Source organism: Hyperolius riggenbachi, chromosome 3, assembly GCF_040937935.1.
Source record: "Hyperolius riggenbachi isolate aHypRig1 chromosome 3, aHypRig1.pri, whole genome shotgun sequence".
Lineage (NCBI taxonomy): Eukaryota > Metazoa > Chordata > Amphibia > Anura > Hyperoliidae > Hyperolius > Hyperolius riggenbachi.
In genome coordinates, this window is record NC_090648.1 from 239,948,895 (window position 1) to 239,972,373 (window position 23,479).

The 23,479-nt window shown below is 40.7% G+C and overlaps 1 protein-coding gene across 1 annotated transcript in view; it reads left to right on the forward strand.

The window, feature by feature from the left end:
• LOC137562283 (collagen alpha-1(VII) chain-like) overlaps nucleotides 1–23,479 on the forward strand; it is a 519,927-nt gene that overhangs the window by 163,979 nt on the left and 332,469 nt on the right. Inside the window, exons 47-56 of the mRNA XM_068273618.1 lie at nucleotides 548–607; nucleotides 2,300–2,335; nucleotides 5,154–5,228; nucleotides 10,631–10,675; nucleotides 12,908–12,979; nucleotides 13,826–13,861; nucleotides 19,526–19,552; nucleotides 19,636–19,677; nucleotides 19,762–19,842; nucleotides 20,332–20,370. Of these exons, the coding sequence (XP_068129719.1) occupies nucleotides 548–607; nucleotides 2,300–2,335; nucleotides 5,154–5,228; nucleotides 10,631–10,675; nucleotides 12,908–12,979; nucleotides 13,826–13,861; nucleotides 19,526–19,552; nucleotides 19,636–19,677; nucleotides 19,762–19,842; nucleotides 20,332–20,370 (513 nt within the window). The remainder of the gene's footprint in view (nucleotides 1–547; nucleotides 608–2,299; nucleotides 2,336–5,153; nucleotides 5,229–10,630; nucleotides 10,676–12,907; nucleotides 12,980–13,825; nucleotides 13,862–19,525; nucleotides 19,553–19,635; nucleotides 19,678–19,761; nucleotides 19,843–20,331; nucleotides 20,371–23,479) is intronic.

Here is a 23,479-nt window from a genome sequence, read left to right on the forward strand (position 1 = left end):
GAAACTGTATCGAGCAAAAGTTTATTTATTTCAATAGGTAAACTTCAACGGTGAAACTAATATATGAAATAGGAACCCTTTGTAGATTTTTTCGAATAATTGTCTGATTAGAGTCTGTCATTTGAGCCTAGGAAATTGAACAGTTTCACAATATTCTAATGGTCTGAAATTGTAGGGATTTCATAAACTGTAAGCCATAATCACCAAAATTATAGCAAATAAAGGCTTGAAATGTCTTGCTTTGCATGTAATGAGTCTACATACATAGGTTAACTGATGTTCTACAGTTATCTTTGGCCAAAGATAAAATAATTACATCTGAGTTCAATTATAGCACCAGACCAATTCATTCAAATAGTTATGAGTATTGCACTTAGGACAATCATTTTGGATTTATCTTCTACCAATCCGGCTTCAGTAAAGTTATTTTGCCTAGGTTAAATGTGTCAAATGGTTTTTACACACTACATCATCCTAAATGCATTGGTTATACATATAGGAATGAACGCAAACTAGTTACCAGTTTATGAGCAGATTTTTCTTTAAGGGAGAACCAGGGTATGGTGTACCTGGACAGCAAGGACCAAAGGGAGATTCTGGAGAGAGAGTAAGTAAATGAAATAGTAATTCAAATTGTTATTTTTTAACATTACTTGTGAATGTCACACACATAGCGAATATTTATATTATTATTGAAAACACTATTTTTATGAACTCAATGACTCAAATACTAAATGAGGGTACAGATGCCCACAGCACTCATGTGATGTAAGCACAATAATAGCAAGAAAACATAAGACAGAAAAACAGGTATAAATGAATAATTTGCAGCAGAGAACATTCCGTATGAGTACAGAATTAATTGAGAGGCAGTGAGATGAGCTAATAATTTCTAATTTACCGTATTTTCTGCTGTATAAGACGCACTTTTTCTCCCCAAAAAGTGGGGAGAAAAAGTCCCTGCATCTTATACGGCAAAGGCAAGGAATCCCCGACTTACGAACGCCCGCCTAAATGAACTGCCGACCTGCCGCCATTGGGGATTTCCTGCCTTTGTCCCCGCTGTGCCTGGCTTCCCTCCTGCCTGCGTCTCCTCCCTCCCCCTTGTGTCTCGGCCCCCCCGTACGCGCAGCGGCAGCAGTGGGCATGATGGAGGAGGTAAGCTGCTGCTGCTGTTTGCACCGGGGGCCCCGAGACACAAGGGGGAGGGAGGAGACGCAGGCAGGGGGGAAGCCAGGCACAGTGGGGACACGGGGGCTGCCAGGAGGACACAGGGCTGCCAGGTGGACACAGGGGGCTAACAGGAGGACACAGGGGGCTAACAGGAGGACACAGGGGGCTGACAAGAAGACACAGGGGGCTGACAGGAGGACACGGGGCTGACAGGAGGACACGGGGCTAACAGGAGGACACAGGGGGCAAACAGGAGGACACAGGGGGCAAACAGGAGGACAAAGGGGGCTGAAAGGAGGACACAGGGGGCTGACAGGAGGACACAGGGGGCTGACAGGAGGACACGCGAGGCTAACAGGAGGACACAGGGGGCTGACAGGAGGACATGGGGCTGACAAGAGGACACAGGGGGGAGTCCAGGACATGGGAGGACACGGGGGAGTCAAGGACATGGAAGGACAAGGGGGTCACACCAGAGGACACAGGGGGAGACATGGGGCATACAGGGGGAGACATGGGGCATACAGGGGGGAGACATGGGGCATACAGGAGGACACATGGGGGACACATGAGGAACATAGGATGAGACCATTTGGGGAGGACATGTACAAGATGCTCCTGATATATTGATGCTCCAGACCAGGTTTTAGTTTTTGTTTTTTTCCTGATTTTTCCCTTCTAAACCTGGGTGTGTCTTATATGCCGGAGCGTCTTATACGACGAAAAATACGGGTAACTTTCCAACTTGTTTTGGGTTGTGGACAGAAACCATATTTCCTAGAGAAAACCCATGCAAGCACTGGCAGAACCTCATGCAAGTAGCATCCTGGTTTAGGTTCAAGCCAAAGACTAAACATCTGAAAGGCAAGAATGTTATCCAATATATATCAGTTGTTCCCAGATGATTATGCAAAATGATATGAAGTAACTCATTGCATGTTATTTTTTTTTTTATAAATTAAGCAAAAATGAGCAATAAGATGAAAAAAATTTAAAGGAGTATAAAGATAATAACTGAAGGAAAATATTGAGAAAAAGCTAAGGGTAATTACATGGACATAAACAGCGTACGGGTATTTAAATATGTTTTACTACAGGCAGCTTACGTTGTGATTTTATATTACAGGGAAACATTGGATTGTCTGGAAAATCTGGTCCAAAAGTAAATTTTATATATTTACATTTCAAAAAGAATAACTGCATGTTTATCAGTATTGCTCATATTGTGTATTGAGAATCAAAATGTATCATTTATCATCAGAAAACATTGTCAAAAAATAAGCCAGAGGTGTCACAGAAATGAGATCTAAATTATAACATTAACCACTTCAGCCTACAGCTTCGAAAATCTTATGCATCCGAGCAATGTTCACCTCCCATTCATTCGCTAATAACTTTATCGCTACTTATCAAAATTAATTGATCTATATTTCGTTTTTTCCGCCACTAATTAGGCTTTCTTTAGGTAGTACATTTTGCTAAGAGCCACTTTACTGTAAATACATTTTAACAGGAAGATTAAGATAGAAATGGAAAAAAATCATTATTTCTCAGTTTTTGGCCATTATAGTTTAAAATTAATACATGCTACAGTAATTAAAACCCATGCATTTTATGTGCCCATTTGTCCCGCTTATTACACCATTTAAATTACGTCCCTATCACAATTTATGGCGCCGATATTTTATTTAGAAATAAAGGTGCATTTTTTCAATTTGCGTCCATCACTTTTTACAAGCTTATAATTTTAAAAAATTTAATAAGATACTCTCTTGACATGTATATTTAAAAAGTTCAGACCCCTAGGTAACTATTTATGTAGTTTTTTTTTTAATTGTAATTTTTTTTATTTTTTTTTTAATACAAAAATGTATTTGGGTAACTTTAGTTTGGGAGGTAAATAGCCAATTTTAGATGTAATATAATGTATTTTTTATTCAATACAGGTATGTGGGTGCAGTTTACTATTTGGCCACAAGATGGCCACAGTCAAAAAATTCCTGGATGCGAACAATGTAGCATCTAGGAACTAAAATGAAGAGAAGAAGTTTCCTGGGGGCAGAAATACCACGCTCTCTGATGAGAAAGCGTCGGTATTTCTGCCGGGGACTTAGATCGGTGAATGGGAATTATATTCCCATTCACTGATCGGGGGGGCAGCGGGAGCGCGCGCGGGCGCGCGCCCGATCGCGCGCACCACATGGCTGCAGCACCACTGCCTATCTGGACGGATATATGCGTCCAGATATGGCGAAGTGGTTAATTATGTTTCCCAATAAAAAGGAGATAGAATACATGTTGTTGTTGTTTTTTTTTTTTTTTTTTTTGCATAAAATAATCACAGCTGTTACAAGATCACAACAACCTAAAGCTGTGAATATTTTTTACATCAAACAAATTAATATATTTTTACCTCTTTTAACTGAAAAGCTTGAAGTTATATTTTTATATATTCTTATTTCTGTTTCCATTGAAAAATCCCTTCATTTCAGAGGCTGAAAAGTAATTGCGCAAATTGACTCTAAGGCTATTAAATGGGAAGATGTGGGCAAGAACATGGTTATGCCTTCATCAATTAAGCAGATGAAAAGCCTAGAGTTGATCTGAGGTGTGGTGCTGGCATGTGGAAGATTTTGCTCTGAACAGATAACATGCGGTAAAAGGAGCTCTCCATGCAAGTGAAAGAAGCCATCCTTAAACATACTGTCTGCTCAAAGCCAACTAAATGCTGTTAAATTGATTGGGGGGGATGTTTCATGACACCGATGGACAATGACCCAAAACATACAGCCAAAGCAAGTCAGAAGTTTATTAAAGCAAAGAAGTGGAAAATTCTTGAATGGCCAAGTCAGTCACCTGATCTTAACTCAAATGAGTGTGAATTTAACTTGTTGAAGACTAAACTTCAGACAGAAAGGCCCACAAACAACTGAAAGCTACTTCAGTAAAGGCCTGGCATAGCACTGGCAACTGGTGATGTCAATGAGTTCAAGACTTCCAGCTGTCATTGCCAGCAAAGGGTTTTCAACCAAGTTTTAGTAATCAACATTTTATTTCCATTATTTAATTTGTCCAATTACTTTTAAACCCCTCTAATGAAAGGGATGTGTTAAAAATGCTTTAGTTGCCTCACATTTTTATGAAATCGTTTTGTTCCTCCCACTGAGTTACATTTGAAACTCTGCACTTCAACTGCATCTGAGTTGTTTGATTTAAACTTCATTGTTGATAAATTTCAACTCCCTGCCAGAAAAATGTTTATGTATCTTTAACTCCGGGGGATTGTTCTTCAGTCTGTAAAGAGTCTGTTCTCTGGTGTCATTGCTCAGGTAATGAAGGAGTTCTCCTAGGGACCTCTTAGACTGGGTCTTATTGCCATTATGTATTGATTATTGTGGTATCAGCATTTACTAGATGTTATCCCTCACATGCTGAAATGGCAAAACAGGCTATCAGTTACGGTTGACCTGGAGGATTGGCAGGATATCTTTTATGGAATCAACTGGGCCTCCATTAACTGTATTATTAAAAAAAGACACTATGAGATTATTTTCGATTGGTATAGGACACCTGGGCAGTTGTTTAAATGGTGACTACTTGCTAATGATCTATGTTTTCCAGGTTGTTCAGCCCCAGCTGACCAGGTGCACTCTTGGTGGTCCTGTTCAGTAGTGTCAGATTTCTGAAACCTATGTTTTGAAATAATTTCCGAAGTGTTACATGTTACAGTGGTTAAGGACCCGTGGGTCACAAGAAACCTAGTGGGCTACACTGCAAAATTGTCCTATGTATTCATTTAGTTCTACTTTACGTCCTCATAAATACTAGTAGATAGACCCAGTGCATTGTCATCTACGGATATTTAATGTAACGGTTTCAAAATATTACTATATTCATGCTCAGTGGATCACTTTTAATAGACGTGCATGTAAAAAGTTGTGGATGTATCTGGAAATGAAAATATTTTGCACTCTGCCCAGGGAGAAGATGGTGACAAGGGAGAAAAGGGTGAACCCGGAACAACTTGGACTGTGCCTGGAATAAGAGGTAAAGATGTAAGTAGAAAGGGTAGAGTCCTAACCGGACAGTTATCTTAATTGCGGCATTAAAACCCCCATATCATATATAATCTAATAAGCAATTCACCTGTCTGTAGCTATGTAGTGCCTTCTTAAAACAGTTATTGAAAATTGTTCTTTTACTGGGATCCCCTATTACTGACCTCTAAAACGTGTTAAAAGAATTGGCACTATGGAACTATGGAAATAATAAACTGCAGGTACATTTACTAAATGAACAGTCATGGAGAACATTCTGGTATTTCCTAGTTAATTTTAGTTGGGCATTGTGAAACAGTGTATTTAGTATGAGGGCGGGTTAATAAATCCCGGGCCTAAGGCAGAAAAACACACACAGCCGTGGATAGTATTTTATTTCTCTGTATATTGTCCTTTACCCTCAACACACTTAGGTAATCAGTGCTCCAACATCTCAATGAAATTGAAAACAATTTTATTACTGAACTGTTCAAATACTCCTCAACAGCTGTCACCACATCATCACACTCAGATATTTCCCCCTCAATAGATCTTTTATATAAGGGAATATTTAGAAATCATTTGGAGCCAGGTTGAATTTAGCCAGCGGTTTTTGTCAGTCAACTGAATTGTGGGCGGGGGCATTATCTATATGGGATAGTACTTTGTAGCTCAGCTGAATTCCCCTTTCCTTCATAGTGTTATATAAGTCAGAAGATACCTTTATTGCCACTGTACAATACAGTGAAATATTGTTTGAACTTTTTTGTTGTTAATTTTTATTTAGCTTTAACCCTTTGTGAAAATGGAAATAGGGTACATTAGTACTCCTATACCCATGGCACTTGGTGGGACCACCAGATTCACCATAAACTACAGGGTCTGCACCAAAGGCGAAATACAGGAAAAAGCAACAAAGTTCTATATGATAATTTCAAACTTCCAGTCATGCCTAGAGAGGGTCTGTTTAAAAAAAAAAAAAATCTTGTAAACTTTACTGCATATGTGAAGTGATCACAGTGACATTTTATTGCTCTTTATCATACGTGTCCTTTAGCAAACCACCCTTCTAGTGTCAAGCATAGCTGTCAATGGATTTAAGAGATTGGTGAAAAACATTTAGACCTGCAAATGCTGGCAATAGTGATACATAAACCTGCAGATTTGGTTACCAATATTTACCTAATAGGGATGATCACAGATATGCAAATTATTCCGAGGTGAAGCAAATTTGTATGCCAATATATGCAGCTTAAAAATGGACCAATCAGTGTAAACCTGGGTTTAAATCGATTGGTTTGTTTTCAAACTGCATACATTTACATAAAAATTAGTATAATTGTGGAAACAATTTGCATCTCATTGATCATCCCTATTACCTAATAGTGCTTTCAACCAAAGGTAATTGTTGTGTAATATATTAACACATATTCTCAAATAGGACTACAAGGAGAATCTAAAATAGGACTACAAGGAGAATGTATTGTAAAATTGAAATTTTAACATTATTTTAAAGTTGTTGTTTTTCTGTAAGCACATGTCAGTAAGCCAGAAAATGTGAATATTCCAAAGTAGTCTACTTGAAAACTAATAGAAACTTTGAGTTACACCAAATGCTTTACAACATAGCTCTGTCAATGGAATATCAATGAAAAACAATGTTTTGTTGTTATCTTTGAAATTCAAATAATTGTACTGTAACTACTAGATCAAGATTTAGAGTTTTTTTTTTCTTGGTTTAGGGAGAACAAGGCGTAAAAGGGGAATCTGGAGCAAAGGTATTTTTCCACATTGCAGTGTTTTATTGGTGTGGTGCTAGCAAATATCAGTTAAAATTTTCATGCTGCAGGTCTTACTTTGTTTTGTAGTAACTACTTAATTTAGCAGGCATAACATTTACAAAACCACTTTGCCAGAGAAAAGCTCAGTACAATTGCAATTGCAACATATGCTTAAAATGTAATTGAAAGAATATCAGCTCACCCAGCAGTGCGAGCGATAATACATTTAGATGTTTTTTTTTCCTTATCCAAGCTTCTTTCTCTATGACTTGATTAGTGGTTGTGGGTGTTGGTGAAATTATAGTTTATGGCAAAAAGCTTAACAGCTGCTTTACCCAGGTGATAAGCTATATTAACCATCTTAGATTGGTGGGGTTTTTTAATCTTATTTACTTATTCATCCCCCCCCCCAAAAAAAGAAAAAAAAAACACAACACATACTTGTTATTGCCTTCCCTTCCATATTGACTGGTGTTGCTGGAAGTAGCCAGCAAGACCTCTCTGTACATTGTCTCCAGGAAGAATGTATAATGGCCACTGGGATCGTGCCTCCCATAGGGGGTGGGAGTGGCCCGTGTAAGAGAAATGTCCAATTGACCATCATGTTCCACCTAACAGGGTGATGGGTCAAAAAATGGCTCCAATCGAAAGTATAGGGTGGTTGCGAACAACCTGTATAGTTTGTGTTTTTCTTGAATGAGGGAGCAGCTACTGTTCGCTGGTAAGTGTTGCAAGTTGAGAGACGCAAGACCCAACACTCTGGATGAGCTTAAGGCCGCTATCCGAGCATCCTGGGCCTCCATAACACCTGAGCAGTGCCACACGCTGATTGCCTCCATGCCACGCCGCATGGAAGCAGCCATTTCTGCAAAAGGAATCCTAACCAAGTATTGAGTGCATAACTGAACATAATTATTTGAAGGTTGACTTTTTTTGTTTTAAAAACACTTTTCTTTTATTGGTCGGATGAAATATGCTAATTTTTTTTTTAAGATAGGAAATTTGGGTTTTCATGAGCTGTATGCCAAAATCATCAATATTAAAACAATAAAAGGCTTGAACTACTTCAGTTGTGTGTATTTGAATCTAAAATATATGAAAGTCTAATGTTTATCAGTACATTACAGAAAATAATGAACTTTATCACAATATGCTAATTTTTTGAGAAGATCCTGTATGCTCACTGTAGGTTGTTCCAAAATGCTGGAAAATTTGCCACAGTTCCATTGCAGCTTTTGAATGTCTTTTTTCTTCTGTATCTGCAAGTAATGTCAGTGATGATGTTGAGAATAAGACTCTGTAGGTCTTGTTTATGTGTATATAATGTCACTAGAAAGAGAATCTGTATAGCCTGGCATGATACACTGGAGTCGGAAACTTATGAAAAATATTTTAAGGTGAATTTACTCTAAGGCTCAATCCACACTTAAAATGAACCTGAAGTAAGTAAAATGATTTAAAATAAACACATGACATAGCTGCAAATGAATATTACATACTTACCTCGCCGTCAGTTCCTTTCAGAAGCTCACCATTTTCTTCCTACAGTGATTCCTTCCAGTTCTGCCAATATTTTGTCAGAACTGAAATACTGTATATAAGTTGCTGTCAGTTATATATCAGCAGTTGTCAGTTACAACTGAATGTGCAAGCTAATGTCCATGTTTCCCTATGGCTCAAGTGGGTGATATTACAGTTTAACAGTGTGCTGACCGGGAACTGTTATGGGGTAATGGCCATTTTTAAAATGGAGGACGGAGAATTCCGTTGATTACAGTGGACACATGGGACACAGGAGAGGAGAAAAAGATTGAGGAGCAGACTAAACAGGAGGTAATTATGACCTGTGTATTTTGATTTTTTATTTTCAGTTCAAGTTCTCTTTAAGGAAAAACAGGACTTTTCCATATTGGACATCAGAGGAGGGCCAGACATGCAAACTTATGCTGTGTGAAGTATTGGAACAATTTACATTAGATTTATTTAAGGGATCCATTTGTTCCAATCTGCTTACTACAACGCAAAGTACTGACCTGCACCATTTTTCCAAATAAATGGATGTATTTCCTATAGAATCCTATGGAAAAAATGCATCTGTACCCCATAGGTACCCCAAAAAAACACTGGAGTTTATATTTCACTATCCGCTCTGGCGTGAAAAAGTGTGGCCCAAGCCTATTGGATTAGCATTTGTTTTTGCTTGAAAATAGTCAAACAAAAACTGCATTTTTGCTCTCGCTTTAGAAGGTCATTATTCTGCTTCTGCTGGATATGGAACTCTTCATTAAAAATTGCTTCTATAGCTTTAATAAGCAGCAACATTTAAGGGGATTTAGGGTAATATCTGGCATAGGTATAGTGATCTAACAGATTCTATTGCTCTGCAAAATGCAACTTTATAAAGGGGCAGATCCCAGTTAATCCAACTCCTTTCTACATTACCAGTATTTATTCCAGTGATGCCAGTCAATAATTCTTTGTGCTTATTCACAACAAGCAGTTCTCTTAACATATATAATTTTGGCAACTAACCTTGCTCAATAAACTAATAATACAAAAATACATGTCAGGGATAGGAGTAGAATGGACTGTCCTGATAGGTATTTGTAAGTTTGGTTTTGCACCGTTTTCACAAGAGAGAAGATTTTTTTTCTTTTCACTCTTTTATAATAATGGCCTATATGCAATTCAGTTTTTCACCTGAGTTTTATTTTCGGTGATATTTTCAAACTTGTCTATAAAATGCATTTTAACTTTTTAAACCAACAGCAAGCAATAACATACTCATTTTTACAGTTTTTACCAACTTTTTGGTACTTTTTCTTCTTTTTTTTTTATTCTTTATTTATCCCAAAAAGAAGTGATTATTTTCCAATATCTCATAAAAAAGAGGATGTCATTACAAAAGTCTTTACACATAAATACCCTTGGATATCTTTCCCCTCCCCCCGTGTTCTTCATCCCAAAATCTGACCCACCTCCACTGTTCCCGGGGCTGTACTTCTCCTCTTCCCCACTTCCTACTCCTTTTCTTATAAGCCCCATCTACTTCCCGGCATTTCCCATGCGCCGGGGAAGAGCTGTTCACCCATCCTCTGTTTACCAACTCCTCTATAAAGCACTAATTCAGAAAAAGAACCACCACCTATAAATTTAGATCCCACCGAAAAGCAAGAAAAAGTACCCACCGGTCCCACCCGTCTATCCCTCCAGACCTCTCACCCTCTCCTCTCGATGACCTCTGCTCGCAGGGACCCCCCAAACACCCCACCACGCGTCCAGCAATCCGCCCCATGAGCGAAATCCACTCACCCAGGCGCCATACATCCCCTATGCGCCCTGCCAACAGAGCGCCCCACACACCTACGGCAAATGGTAAAGAAAAAATAATATGAAAAAGATCTCCTAGGAGATAACGCAGGAGAAAAAGGAAATTGCATACTGGCCAATATCTTTTTCAGTTTATAACAGCTCACTGCCTTGTAATACTGTATTTGTATTTGATCATGAAGTTGAGAACTGATAATTTTGTGACTTGAAATCAAGCTGTACATACTATACAAATCACCTTGTTGAACTTTATGGCAACGCAGTGAAAATGCATATTGTTTATCATCATGAATATGTTTTATGATACAGGGTGAGCCTGGACTGAAGGGAGAACCAGGAGATAGAGGACAACGGGTAACTTTGTTTTTTACACTCATTTCTTTCCTCAATCTCTCTAATTAAAGGCACCCTGAGCAGACACTGTGGGTATGTAAATAAGCATACCCATGGCTATTTGGTTAAGAGGAGACACTCACAGGCCCCTAAGGTAAGCGCTCCTTCTCCCAGGCTGGCTGCTATCAGTTACATGAGATCCAGCGACTCTGCTGAAATGCGCGCTGTGACCCCGGAATAGGAAGCCGGCAGGTCCTCTCTGCGCATGCACAGGCTTCCTGGTTTCTTCCTCCCCTCCAGCCAGGAAGGCTGAAAATGTGCAGAGAGGACCCGCAGGCTTCCTCTTCCGGACACAGCGGAAATGTGTCTGCGCTACGGCCGCATGCGCAGTGACAGTGTCCTATTCTCATTGTGTAAAAAAAAATAAATCTAAGTCATAGCAAAGACCTTCACTGGACCTCTAACCAGGAGCAAAGTTTCTATTGTCTTCCAGAGGTGACCTTGTTCACCAAGTAGAAATTGCTGATTACTAATTTAGTTAATATATAAGGCTGGGACAGCAGACTAATGAGTCACTGTCACACATTAAACCCTTTAGCATTGTGGGCATCACCAGGTTAACGTGCACATTGCTATGGTTACATGTGGTGAAATGCATTTTACCATAGGAGCACAGGTATTTCCACAGTAACACCCGCTGTGCTTAAGGGTTATTTTCCAGTGCCATGCGCAACTTAACTGAAGAATATTCCATCAGGCCTATATGTCTTGTGACCTCGATCAAAACTCCCACTCTTTTCACTACTAGAAAAGGAAAAGAACTCTCTCAATTTTAGAAGAGCATATATAATCATTATGAGACATTCAAGAGAGACTCTATTTAATTGTTTTTATTATTTAGTATTTATATATACATATAAGAAGTTGATATTTTAAAATATATTTTTCAATTTTTATATTTGTTAGCCAGGTGTAATTTAATAATCAATTGTGCAACTTCCACAAGGCAAACTATTTGGCTTCAAGGGCATTAAAGAGAACTCGAGGTGGGTTCTAAGAATCTTATTAGTACACAGAGGCTGGGTCTGCATATAATACCCAGCCTCTGTTGCTATACTGCTCTCCCCCAGCCCCCCTCTGCACTCGGCTATGCCCCATAAATTATATGCCGTGCTGGCGACACTCAGTGTGTCGCCAGCCGGCTGTTTACCTCTGTACTTGTCAGTCTCGCGGCTCCCCCACCTCCTCTAAGTTGCCGCTCCCCACCCGCGTCCCTTCTCTCCTATAAGCAGGGAGGGAAGGGACGCAGGCTGATAGCGGCGACTTAGAGGAGGTGGGGGAGCCGCGAGACTGACAAGTACAGAGGTAAACAGCCGGCTGGTGACACACTGCGTGTCGCCAGCACGGCATATGATTTATGGGGGATAGCAGAGCACAGAGGGGGCTGGGGGAGAGCAGTATAGCAACAGAGGCTGGGTATTATATGCAGACCCAGCCTCTGTGTACTAATAAGATTCTTAGAACCCACCTCGGGTTCTCTTTAAGGAATAATTTGCATGGCTCTTTCCTTTGTCCTGGATTGATGTGTCTTGGGTATAGCCTTTTACACGTCTCTGGAAGTGGCACAGGAAAATAACAAATTGGCACCATTATCAGCTATAAGGAAATCTTACTGTCAGCCCCTTCTCCCCATAGATCCCCACCTTCACCCCCTCCTCATTCCCTACCATCTTCTTCTGCCCTCCTTTATTTGACATATGCACAAATTAAATGCAAGTACATTGGACATGTGCAAAATGCAGTAACAGTTGTTCAAATTAATGGAGCTCAGCTGGTGAAAGAAGAATTTTGATTGGTTACAGTCCATTTTGCTTTTTTATCTCACTGAATATGGTGAATGATACAATGATTTATTTAATAAATCGAAGAAGATAGTATAGTAATCCAAAGCAACCAATAAAAAATAATGTTATTATTTTATCTTACTTCAGTAACTTAGTTTTTGCTCAGGGGACTACTATACTTTTGCTTTTTTCTTTGCCTATTGCATGCACATTTTACTTTTAATATAAAATATCATGCAAATAATATTATTTAAAACATATAAGAATGCAAAAGGATAATAAGTATTTATAAAAAGCAGTGAACAGAAGTCTATGCAAAAATTCACTTTTATAAGTCTACCTAAATAAAAAAAATTGTGATCTGTCAACTTGCCCTGCGTTGCCTAAAGTTCTTGAAAATATTTTTAAGGGAACAGCAGGATTACCTGGCCAGTCAGGTGACAAAGGAGAAAAAGGAGAGATGGGACCACCAGGAAGAGATGTAAGTATAAAATCAACAGTCTAAGGAGGGAGTGGAGTATCTAAAAATGTATACTTAAGCTATACAAAACAAAACAAAACCCCCACAAAACTGAAACCTGAATATGTTTTATACACATATTTTTATTTTTAAGTGAGGTTATACTTTCAAAACTAAAATTTCAGTAACTACTCTTAATAACATAAAAGAATATTTGAAATCCCACACATTCCAGGAGTCGTAATGAACACTACTGCACTTTTTGAACTGGAACACCTTGGCAAGAACTGACAGATGACGGATGACCACAATTGGGATTCTCAGCAGCGACAGCCATCACTGCAGGTTTCTTTCATGAAGAACTGGGTCATCACTGCTGAACCTTCACCTCCCTCTGCCGCCCTCCCTCCGAAGTCTCCTTAGGGATGACACATGATTGCCAAGTTTGACTGGTGGCGCCATAGTATAGCAGCCTCAGCTGTTGGCTTTCGGAAATGATCCCCCCATTCTTCCAGGACCTGTAAGAGCCAAAACCAGTTCCGAGTACAACCCCCTATTTGTACGCTGTGCAATAAATGATTCTGATTCTGATGCTCTGTATGTAAAAATGTATACTTCCACTGTAGAGAACAGTACAAGATCGTTTATCTAGAGCTTGTATATTACCTGGCTACTAATAATGAAAATGGTGCTGCTCCCCTGGCATTAGTAATAGTAAAATTGAGCTGCTTGTGCATAACAACTTACCAAACTTTCATGCATCAGGCCCTATGTGGCTTAGCAATAGTCATGATGAAGAAAATGGATAACTTTTATAATGGTCTTCTAACCCTCTTTAATTTTTTTTTATTTGTGTTTTTAAAACAGGGTACTGATGGCAAAAGAGGCAGTAAAGGAGATCAAGTAAGTTATAATAAACTCTTATACAGACAACTCAGAAGGCATGTAAGCAGGTATGATGATGGTTCATTGGTGCACATGGCATCTGTAGGCTGCACATCTGTTAGGGCACCATTAATCCTGACCAATATATATGTTTTGCTTTGCCAAAAATAAAGGCTGCTATTTAGGTGACATCTTTTTCAGTGAAAATCTCACTTATTTTATCAAAACACTGCTTACAAACTACTGTACATTCTGCATATATTATCACAGCATGGCATCTGGCACTGTAAAGAGTCCATGGCCCATGTGCAATTTTTCTCCTGAGTTTTCTCCTAGAAGATTGGAAAGAACTATCAAAGCTATTTTAAGTATTGTCTAGCTTGCTGGCCATTTAAAAGGCATTTTATTGACACGTTTGAAAATATCACTTAAGAGAAAGCTCAGGAGAAAACGTTAATTGCATATGGGCCCAGGCAGGGCCGGGCCGAGGCATAGGCTGGAGAGGCTCCAGCCTCAGGGCGCAGGGTAGGAGGGGGCGCACAATTCATTCAGCTGTCATTCCTAACTGTGTTTGAAGCAGAAATAAATAAGAAAAGGGGATACATAGCAGTGACTGCAAGCCAGATAACTAGATATTAAGGTGTTGGGGAGGTTGTGGGCCCTGTGGCACCTCTTAGTTTAATAGCAATCAGTGTGTGACGGCTGGGGTGGCAGGGATGGAGGGGCGCACTTTGGTGTCTCAGCCTTGGGTGCTGGAGGACCTTGTCCCGCCTCTGGGCCCAGGTGCTAAAATAGCCTGCAAGCTGTCTAGACCAGGCATGGGCAAACTCAGCCCTCCAGCTGTTATGGAAGCTGGAGGGCTGAGTTTGCCCATGCCTGGTCTAGACCCATTGAAAGCTTTTCACCCATTGAAAGCATCTGGCAAATTAGATAAGACAGAGGAGACTCCAAATAGTTTAGCACCTGAAATCAAATATCAGGCATTAATGGGGAAACATGTCAATTTCAAAAATATGCTAACTGGTCTTTTCAGTTGCCAAAAAGAGTGTTGGTAAAAGTGATAAAACACAGTGGAAAACTTGCTTAGTCCAACTTTCTCTGTAATGTGTTTCTAGCATCAAATTCAAAATCAACATATATTTGTCAGATAGTGATATAATTTCCTAGTTTCAACATATGGTGTATTGTCTTTGACTTATTTTAGGTTACATATAGGGTTTACCTGATTTGTAAATTGCATTTGGTTTTTACTTACATTTTAAACAGCATCCCCTTTTTATGGAAATGAGGTTGTGTATAAAACACATTTCCTTCTTTTCTTCTTCCTTTTCCCCAAGTTATAACCAGTGACTGTAAATGTATTTGTGTCTTTTTTTTCTTTCTCTGAATGGTGTATATGTTCTTAGTTCCCCAATGTAATGCATAAACATGCTCTAATTAAAGGTCATTAGAAAAATCTATTCCCAAAGAAGAACAGAAAGCCTCCCAAAAATCACCACTCAGTTAAAGTTTGAAAAAATTGTGTACAGGTTCTTTATTATACCACTAGTAAAAAAAATCCCGGCCATTAAAAAATGGGCGTCGTTAGGCTACGGCTGCTCCCCTCCCCCCAGCAGTCCCGCTCACCCTCCTCCACCGCTGTCCAAAGTATATGCACACAGGGAGATGTTGCTTGCTTGGCAGTTGGGAACAGCTGTTATTTCCCACAAATGCAATGAGGTTCACAGACAGCAAACTGTCAAGTCTGGAAGCAGACACACGCACGCACGCACGCACGCACGCACGCACGCACGCACGCACGCACACACACACACACACACACACACACACACACACACACGGACAGGACACAGAGACACAGGGGTTTTATTATATTGGATGATCAATGCTAATTCAATAACTTATGATAGTACAAGACAATTAAAACTATATAAACCTCCAATAAAAATCTTTGCCATGCCACAGTAACCTATTATAATAATACTGCCCAACTACAATGTACTGTCAACATCAAAATGAACCCTGGTGTGATTGCACCCGGGGTTCAGTAATGATGAAATTTACAGTGATATTAGGATGCTGATGAAATGCATAAGTGCTATAGAGGTATAATAATAATAAAAAAGAAAATAATGAATGTCCACAATAAGATATCAAACCGTACAAATATATCTCTGCCCAGTACAAATGCCCAGGGAGCAGCCCATAAAGTGCATAGGGAAGGAGAATACTTACCCCAGGTAGGTAACAGGATGTAGAGTGAGCAAGGTGGACAGAGGGCTCCCCAACAGACCCCACTAGTTCCATGGGGGTCACTCTTTCTCAGTGGCCTGGTAGAAAAATGCATCCCGTTATTTTTTGTGATTACCGCCAGTGTACCAAATGGAATGTAATTTTCTATGGTCATTTTATTTTTTATAAACAGAACCAGTGGTACAATTCATGTTCTACAGATTGTCAATAATAATACAGGTGAAACTTGAAAAATTAGAAGTACATTTTTTTAGTAATTCAACTTAAAAGGTGAAACTAATACATGAAATAGACTAATTACATGCAAAGCAAGATATTTCAAGCTTTTATTTGTTATAATTTTGATGAATATGGCTTACAGCTTATGAGAACCCTAAAATCAAAATCTTAGACCATTAAAATATTACGGTAATCCAAAACACCTGCAAAGGGTTTCTATTTAATATATTAGTTTTACCTTTTAAGTTTAATTACTTAACCTCTTGACGACCAGCTAACGCCGATTGGCGTAAACTGGTCGTCTGCGGGTTACCATGGTTACCATTTCAGTTCACGGAGGGTGTCTCCGTGAACAGCCGGAGAGCCGCCGATGGCGGCTCGCCGGCAAAATGTAAACAGGCGGGGAAGAAATCCCCGCAGTTTACATCATACGGCGCTGCTGCGCAGCAGCGCCGTAAGGCAGATCGGCGATCCCCGGCCTCTGATTGGCCGGGGATCGCCGGCATATGATAGGCTGAAGCCTATCCTTCAATGCGCAGGACGGAAATCCGTCCTGCGCAGCACACAGGGGAAGGGAGAGGGATGGAGCGGGCGAGAGGGCGGAAAGCGCTGTGGAGGGGGGCTTTGAAGAGCCCCCCCCCCCGCTAAGCAACTGCAGCCGGTGGCGATCAGACCCCCCCAGCAGGACATCCCCTTAGTGGGGAAAAAAGGGGGGTAGTCTGGTCGCCCTGCTGCACTCCTGATCGGTGCTGCGGGCTGTAGAGCCCACGCAGCACCGATCAGTGTAAAATCCCCTGGTCGGCAAGTGGTTAAATATACAGTGGGATGCGAAAGTTTGGGCAACCTTGTTAAAGAGAAACTCCAACCTAGAATTGAACTTTATCCCAATCAGTAGCTGATACCCCCTTTTACATGAGAAATATAAGGATTTTCACAAACAGACCATCAGGGGGCGCTGTATGACTGATTTTGTGCTGAAACCCCTCCCACAAGAAGCTCTGAGTACCGCGGTACTCTGGGCAAACTGCCACAATGTAACAATGTTCACAGACAGGAAATGGCTGTTTAGAGCTGTCTGTAACAGCCAGAACAGCTAGAAACAGCTACATAACCTGCCCACAGTAACAATGTCACCATGTAATGCATGTCAGAATGTGAATCTGGGAGTGGAAAGATTTTACAATGAGCAAACACTGACTAAATCATTTATACATAATTATGGTAAAAAATGAAGCACTTTTTTATTACATTATTTTCACTGGAGTTCCTCTTTAATTGTCATGATATTCCTGTATAAATCGTTGGTTGTTATGATAAAAAATGTCAGTTAAATATATCAAATATTAGACACACAGAGAGATATTTGAGAAGTGAAATGAAGTTTATTGGATTTACAGAAAGTGTGCAATAATTGTTTAAACAAAATTAGGCACGTGCATACATTTGGGCACTGCTGTCATTTTATTGATTACAAAACCTTTAGAACTAATTATTGGAACTCAAATTGGCTTGGTAAGCTCCGTGACCCCTGACCTACATACACAGGTGAATCCAATTATAAGAAAGTGTATTTAAGGTGGTCAGTTGTAAGTTTTTCTCCTATTTTAATTTTCTCTGAAGACTAGAGTAGCAACATGGGGTCTAAAAACAACTGTCAAATGACCTGAAGATAACGATTGTTCACCATCATGGTTTAGCAGAAGGATACAGGAAACTGTCTCTGAGATTTCAGCTGTCTGTTTCCACAATTAGGAATATATTGAGGAAATGGAAGACCACATGCTCAGTTCAAGCTAAGGCTCAAAGTGGCAGACCAAGAATAATCTCGGATAAACAGAAGCGACGAATGGTGAGAACAGTCAGAGTCAACCCACAGACCAGCACCAAAGACCTACGACATCATCTTGCTGCAGATGGAGTCACTGTGCATAGTTCAACCATCCAGTGCACTTTACACAAAGAGATGCTCTATGCAAGAGTGATGCAGTGGAAGCCTTTTCTCCACCCACAGCACAAACAGAGGTATGCTAAAGCACATTTGGACAAGCCAGGTTCATTTTGAAATAAAGTACTGTGGACTGATGAAACTAAAATTGAGTTATTTGGGCATAACAAGGGGCATTATGCATGGAGGAAAAAGAACACAGCATGCCAAGAAAATCACCTGCTACCTACAGTAAAATATGGTGGTGGTTCCATCATGCTGTGGGGCTGTGTGGCCACAGGGACTCGGAATCTTGTCAAAGTTGAGAGACGCATGGATTTTACTCAGTATCAGCAGATTCTGGAGACCAATGTCCAGGAATCCGTGACAAAGCTATGGCTGCGCCGGGGCTGGATCTTTCAACAAGACAATGACCCTAAACACTGCTCAAAATCCACTAAGGCATTCATGCAGAGGAACAAGTACAACGTTCTTGAATGGTCAACTCAGAACCCAGACCTGAATATAATTGAAAATCAGTGGTGTGAGTTAGAGAGCTTTCCATGCTCGGAAGCCATCAAACCTGAATGTACTAGAGATATTTTGTAAAGAGGAATGGTCCAAAATACCCTCAACCAGAATCCAGACTCTTATTGGAACCTACAGGGAGCGTTTAGAGGCTGTAATTTCTGCAAAAGGAGGATCTACTAAATATTGATTTCATTTCTTTTTTGTGGTGCCCAAATTTATGCCTAATTTTGTTTAAACAATTATAGCACGCTTTCTGTAAATCCAATAAACTTCATTTCACTTCTCAGATATCACTGTGTGTCACCTATATGATATATTTAAATGACATTTTTTATCAAAACAACCAATGATTTATACAGGAAAATCATGATGATTAACAAGGTTGCCCAAACTTTTGCATTGCTTTTCCACTGTATATGGACGTTTGCAAAATATTCTAATTTTTAGAGTTTCACCTGTAGAATACAATATGAAGAAAATACTTATATTTTATAGAGTTGTGAAAGTACCAGACTTCTCAAACATCTAGAGGTTATATGTCTTGACTCTTAGTTTAACAAAAATATCTAATGTAGTCCTATAAAAGACTTTATTGTTAATGCTCATTAGGTTTTTTAAATTCTATATACAGGTATATAAAGACTATTTTTGGGCTGACCCTGTGACCACATTTTATTTTATTGGTTTGTTGTCACATATCATTAAATCCTTATTTAACTCTGACTAAATTTCACTTTTTTTCTGCTAATTTTCAGGGTTTGCCAGGATTGCCAGGAACATCTGTGAGTACTTAATTTTTTTTAAAAAAAATCTTCTTTAGAAAGGCAGGTATTTATAGATTGCTTTTTTCATTCTGTTTTTGTAGATTACCTCTATTGACAAGAACTTGCTTGTCAAAGGAGAAAAGGCAAGTATATTACTGTGTCACTTTCTTGCCTGTAAACCTTCTTAATCTTTATTTTAAAATGGATTCTTCTTATGAACTCTTTAGGGGGATCGTGGAGAAGTAGGAAATCCGGGTGGAGCAGGTTTTAAAGGAACTAAGGGAGACTCAGGACCACCAGGACCAAGGGTAAAGGATAGTTGTCATATGGTTATTTTCATGTCCTCTATAATACTTGATCTAGTCAAGGTTTGTGTTCAGTGAATATGCCAAAAACCGGTAGCATGTTGCCTTTCTTAGGAGTGCTTTTAGGAACTGCATAGTCTCTTTATTTTTCCTTTTTTTGAGGGTTTCCTATTTGGCTATTTACTGGTGAAAAATATTATTTGGTAAAATAATACTACAACCTCAGTTGCAAAAAAACAGAATATCTGAATGTAAATCTTTTTAAGTTACTCCATTAGAACTATATCTAGAAGAGAAAAGGCTTGGTCTGTATAGTTTCTTCAGATGAGTGATTCAGAAAGCTTCAGTTCCAGAAAATGAGTATTTCAAATAGAAAAGTAATATTTTAGGAAATTATCAAGAGTGTAGCTTAAATAGCTTTCTAATGACAGGTGTACTTTTATTGTGCATGTTTTGTAGAAAGTGGTTTACATTTTGTTGTCTCATTTTAAGGGTCCAGAAGGCCGACCAGGACCTCCAAGCAGTGCTCCGGTGAGTTGTGCCTAAATGTTTTATTTTAAGCTGCAATATTATGGTCCAAAATAGTAATGCTCATATATGCAGTAAAAACTATTATTATTATTTATTATTATTATTTATTAGATTTATATAGCACCAATATATTATGCAGCACTGTACAATAAATAGGATTACAGACAATGATAACAGGGGTGACAGAACAATACAGGTAATAGACAATAGATACAACAATACAGGTAATAAGCAATAAGATACACAACACAATGCAGATAGTAATACAATGCCAGATCATACACTGGAGTGGTAGTGATAGAATTACCAGTTCCAAATTCTGGGTAAAGTGCACACAGTCAAGTATGATACACAAGGGGAGAGGGCCCTGCCAAAGACTTACAATCTAAAGGGAGGGGTTGGTGACACGAAAGGAGGGGGTGCAGCAAGAAGTTATTGGCAGAAAGGATTAGGGTAGTGTTGAGTTGATGTAGCACAAAATGAGTAGGAAGGAATCGTAGGGAGGACGATACACACCAAAATTATACACCTCAATAAATTTATCAAAAAACTTTAATGAATATCAAAAGCTTGTACAAAACGTTTAAAATTGCCCCTATCACTATACCCAGCTACCCTACAGTACCACCCGGGAGCTCCCCACATTCATCAAAACACGCATGTCATCCAACCCAAGTCATGGCCATCATGCTCAGTGTATTCTCATATGTGTCAAAAAAATGAAAGTTCGAAATTTAGACACATTTGCTGCCGCTCAAGGAGTCAGAAATGGCTTACTGACATATAGTCCAATGTTAAAGGAGTTTGAAGTGCTCCATTATAATAACTGCTGAATAAGCAAAACTTGTTCATGCATAGTCCGCAGATGTAAAAGCACAATGTCCTCACAAACTGCTAGCAATAAAGCATTAGTACATCAGTCCCAGCATGAGAGATAAGGCTTGCAGTTGATTAGTGCAGCACATATAGCACAATGAATGCTCAATTGTCCTCCCAAGTGGTTAGTGCATAGCAGTATGTCAAGAGGCAGTAGCAGAGTTCTGTCCAAATGGGCATGCACGCCTTCAGCCACAGCTGACAACTTTAACAGAGTACCTTTGATGTGGCTCACCACGGACACCGTCCTAGGCTTGAGTAGGTTTCAAAGTCCATGCGTGTCTGCCAGCATACTGGGGCCAACTTGCTGTATGCGTCCCCTCAGTTATAACAGTGCCAGGCATGTGGAGAGAGTCCGAGCAGTCCAGGGCAGCGGGAGAGAGCGGGGCAAACATGCGGTGACGCCACTTATAGCCCCGACATGTTTCCCGAGCTACCTGCTCGTTTCCTCAGGGGGCGTGGCTCACCGCTCAGCGTGCAGCATGACGTTTAGTTGGCTAGTTGAGCCAATCACCGACCAGAGGGGCGGGACCATCCGGCCGCGCCCACCACCCGCTGACGGCGGCACGCGCCAACCACCAAAGCACATCCACCCCCTGACGCCGCAAACCAGCGTGCAGGGAGGGGAAGGTAGAAGACGCGTGCCGACCGTGCAGCGCCGCCGGGAGTCCAGCCGTCCAGGTCACCAAAGACGGCACGGAATCCCGCAAGCGCTTGCGGATGGAGGCGCAGGGCGGAAGGGAACGCCCAACAGGTAAAAACATAACTGCCAGAAGGCATTAGAACAACACTCAAACATGCATACAACAATCATTACCCTGCAATATATACCCATGCATTTCAATGAATATGTAAACATATGTGTCTAGCCCACCGTAACAAAGCAGTGGCCAAACCACATAAAGGCTAACTCTATGCCTCAAACCTAATCTATGTACATAAAACAGAGAAAGGAGATAATGTCCGGAACCAGTGTCAGAGGAGAAATGCACAGTCCGGGCATACCATGCCGCCCAGATGGTGTGGTGAGGTAATGCCCCAGGGCAGAAAAAAGGCGTAGGAACACCCGTCTGGCAACTAGAATGCCCAAACTAAACGGGCAAAAACGATGCAAATCCCTCCATCTCATTAAGACCAGGAGGAACTGTTGCCTTAAAATCAAAGATCCACCGGCATTCTCTCTGCTTAAGCAATCTGTCTTGATTACCTCCCCTAATTGATCCATGTATGCAATCTAATCCAACAACTCTGAGACCACTATGGTTCCCCTCATGAAATTGTCTGAAATGCTGACCGACAGGCGCAGTGGAGTTCGCACTCTAAATACTTTTAATGTGTTCTGAGATGCGTTCTCACAACTCCTGTGTGGTCTTGCCAATGTAAAAAGCCCCACAGGGGCACATTAGCAAGTATACCACAAATTTTGCCTGCGCAGTACAGCCCGGCGGACGTCCGATGACGTCAGCGCGCCGGCGTGGGACGCAGAAGTGCCAGGAAATGGAGCGCAGAAGAGCCCGACCTGGCAGCCGGCCTGGCCAGGTCGGGTCGGGCACCGGAGACCACCGGGAGCCTGCGGAGCGGCGGCGAGGGCACCTCCTGCCTGCCATGGGCTGGAGGAAGCCCCAGGTAAGTGGAAATTTATTTTTATTTTTTTAATACCCTCCCTGAACCTTCCCTTTAACCTCATTATAAGTACAGCTCAGCCTCCCTGCACATAGGAAGAGCTCAGTGGTAGAGTTGGGCGAACTGTTAGCGCAACTGCAGCCAAACTGTTCGGCTGCCCAACCTGTCATGTGGCTGTGGCTCTTACTACTTCCGGGTCGCAATGACCCGGAGTAGTACGTCTGCGCTGGCCCGGCGGAGCGTGTCCTAGATCGCGCTCCCGTTGCCGGGCACTCTCTGCGCATGTGTGTGACGTCATGAGTGACGTCACACACATGCGCAGAGAGTGCCCGGCAACGGGAGCGCGATCTAGGACGCCCTCCGCCGGGCCAGCGCAGACGTACTACTCCGGGTCATTGCGACCCGGAAGTAGTAAGAGCCACAGCCCCATGACAGGTTGGGCAGCCGAACAGTTCGGCTGCAGTTGCGCTAACAGTTCGCCCAACTCTACTCAGTGGCACCCTATTTGTAATGCACTTGTTGCTTGAATAAATAACTTGCTATATGTGTTTCATAATAACAGTATGCAAAACATTTTCACTGTAAAAATAACTTTGCTTTAAAATGGCAC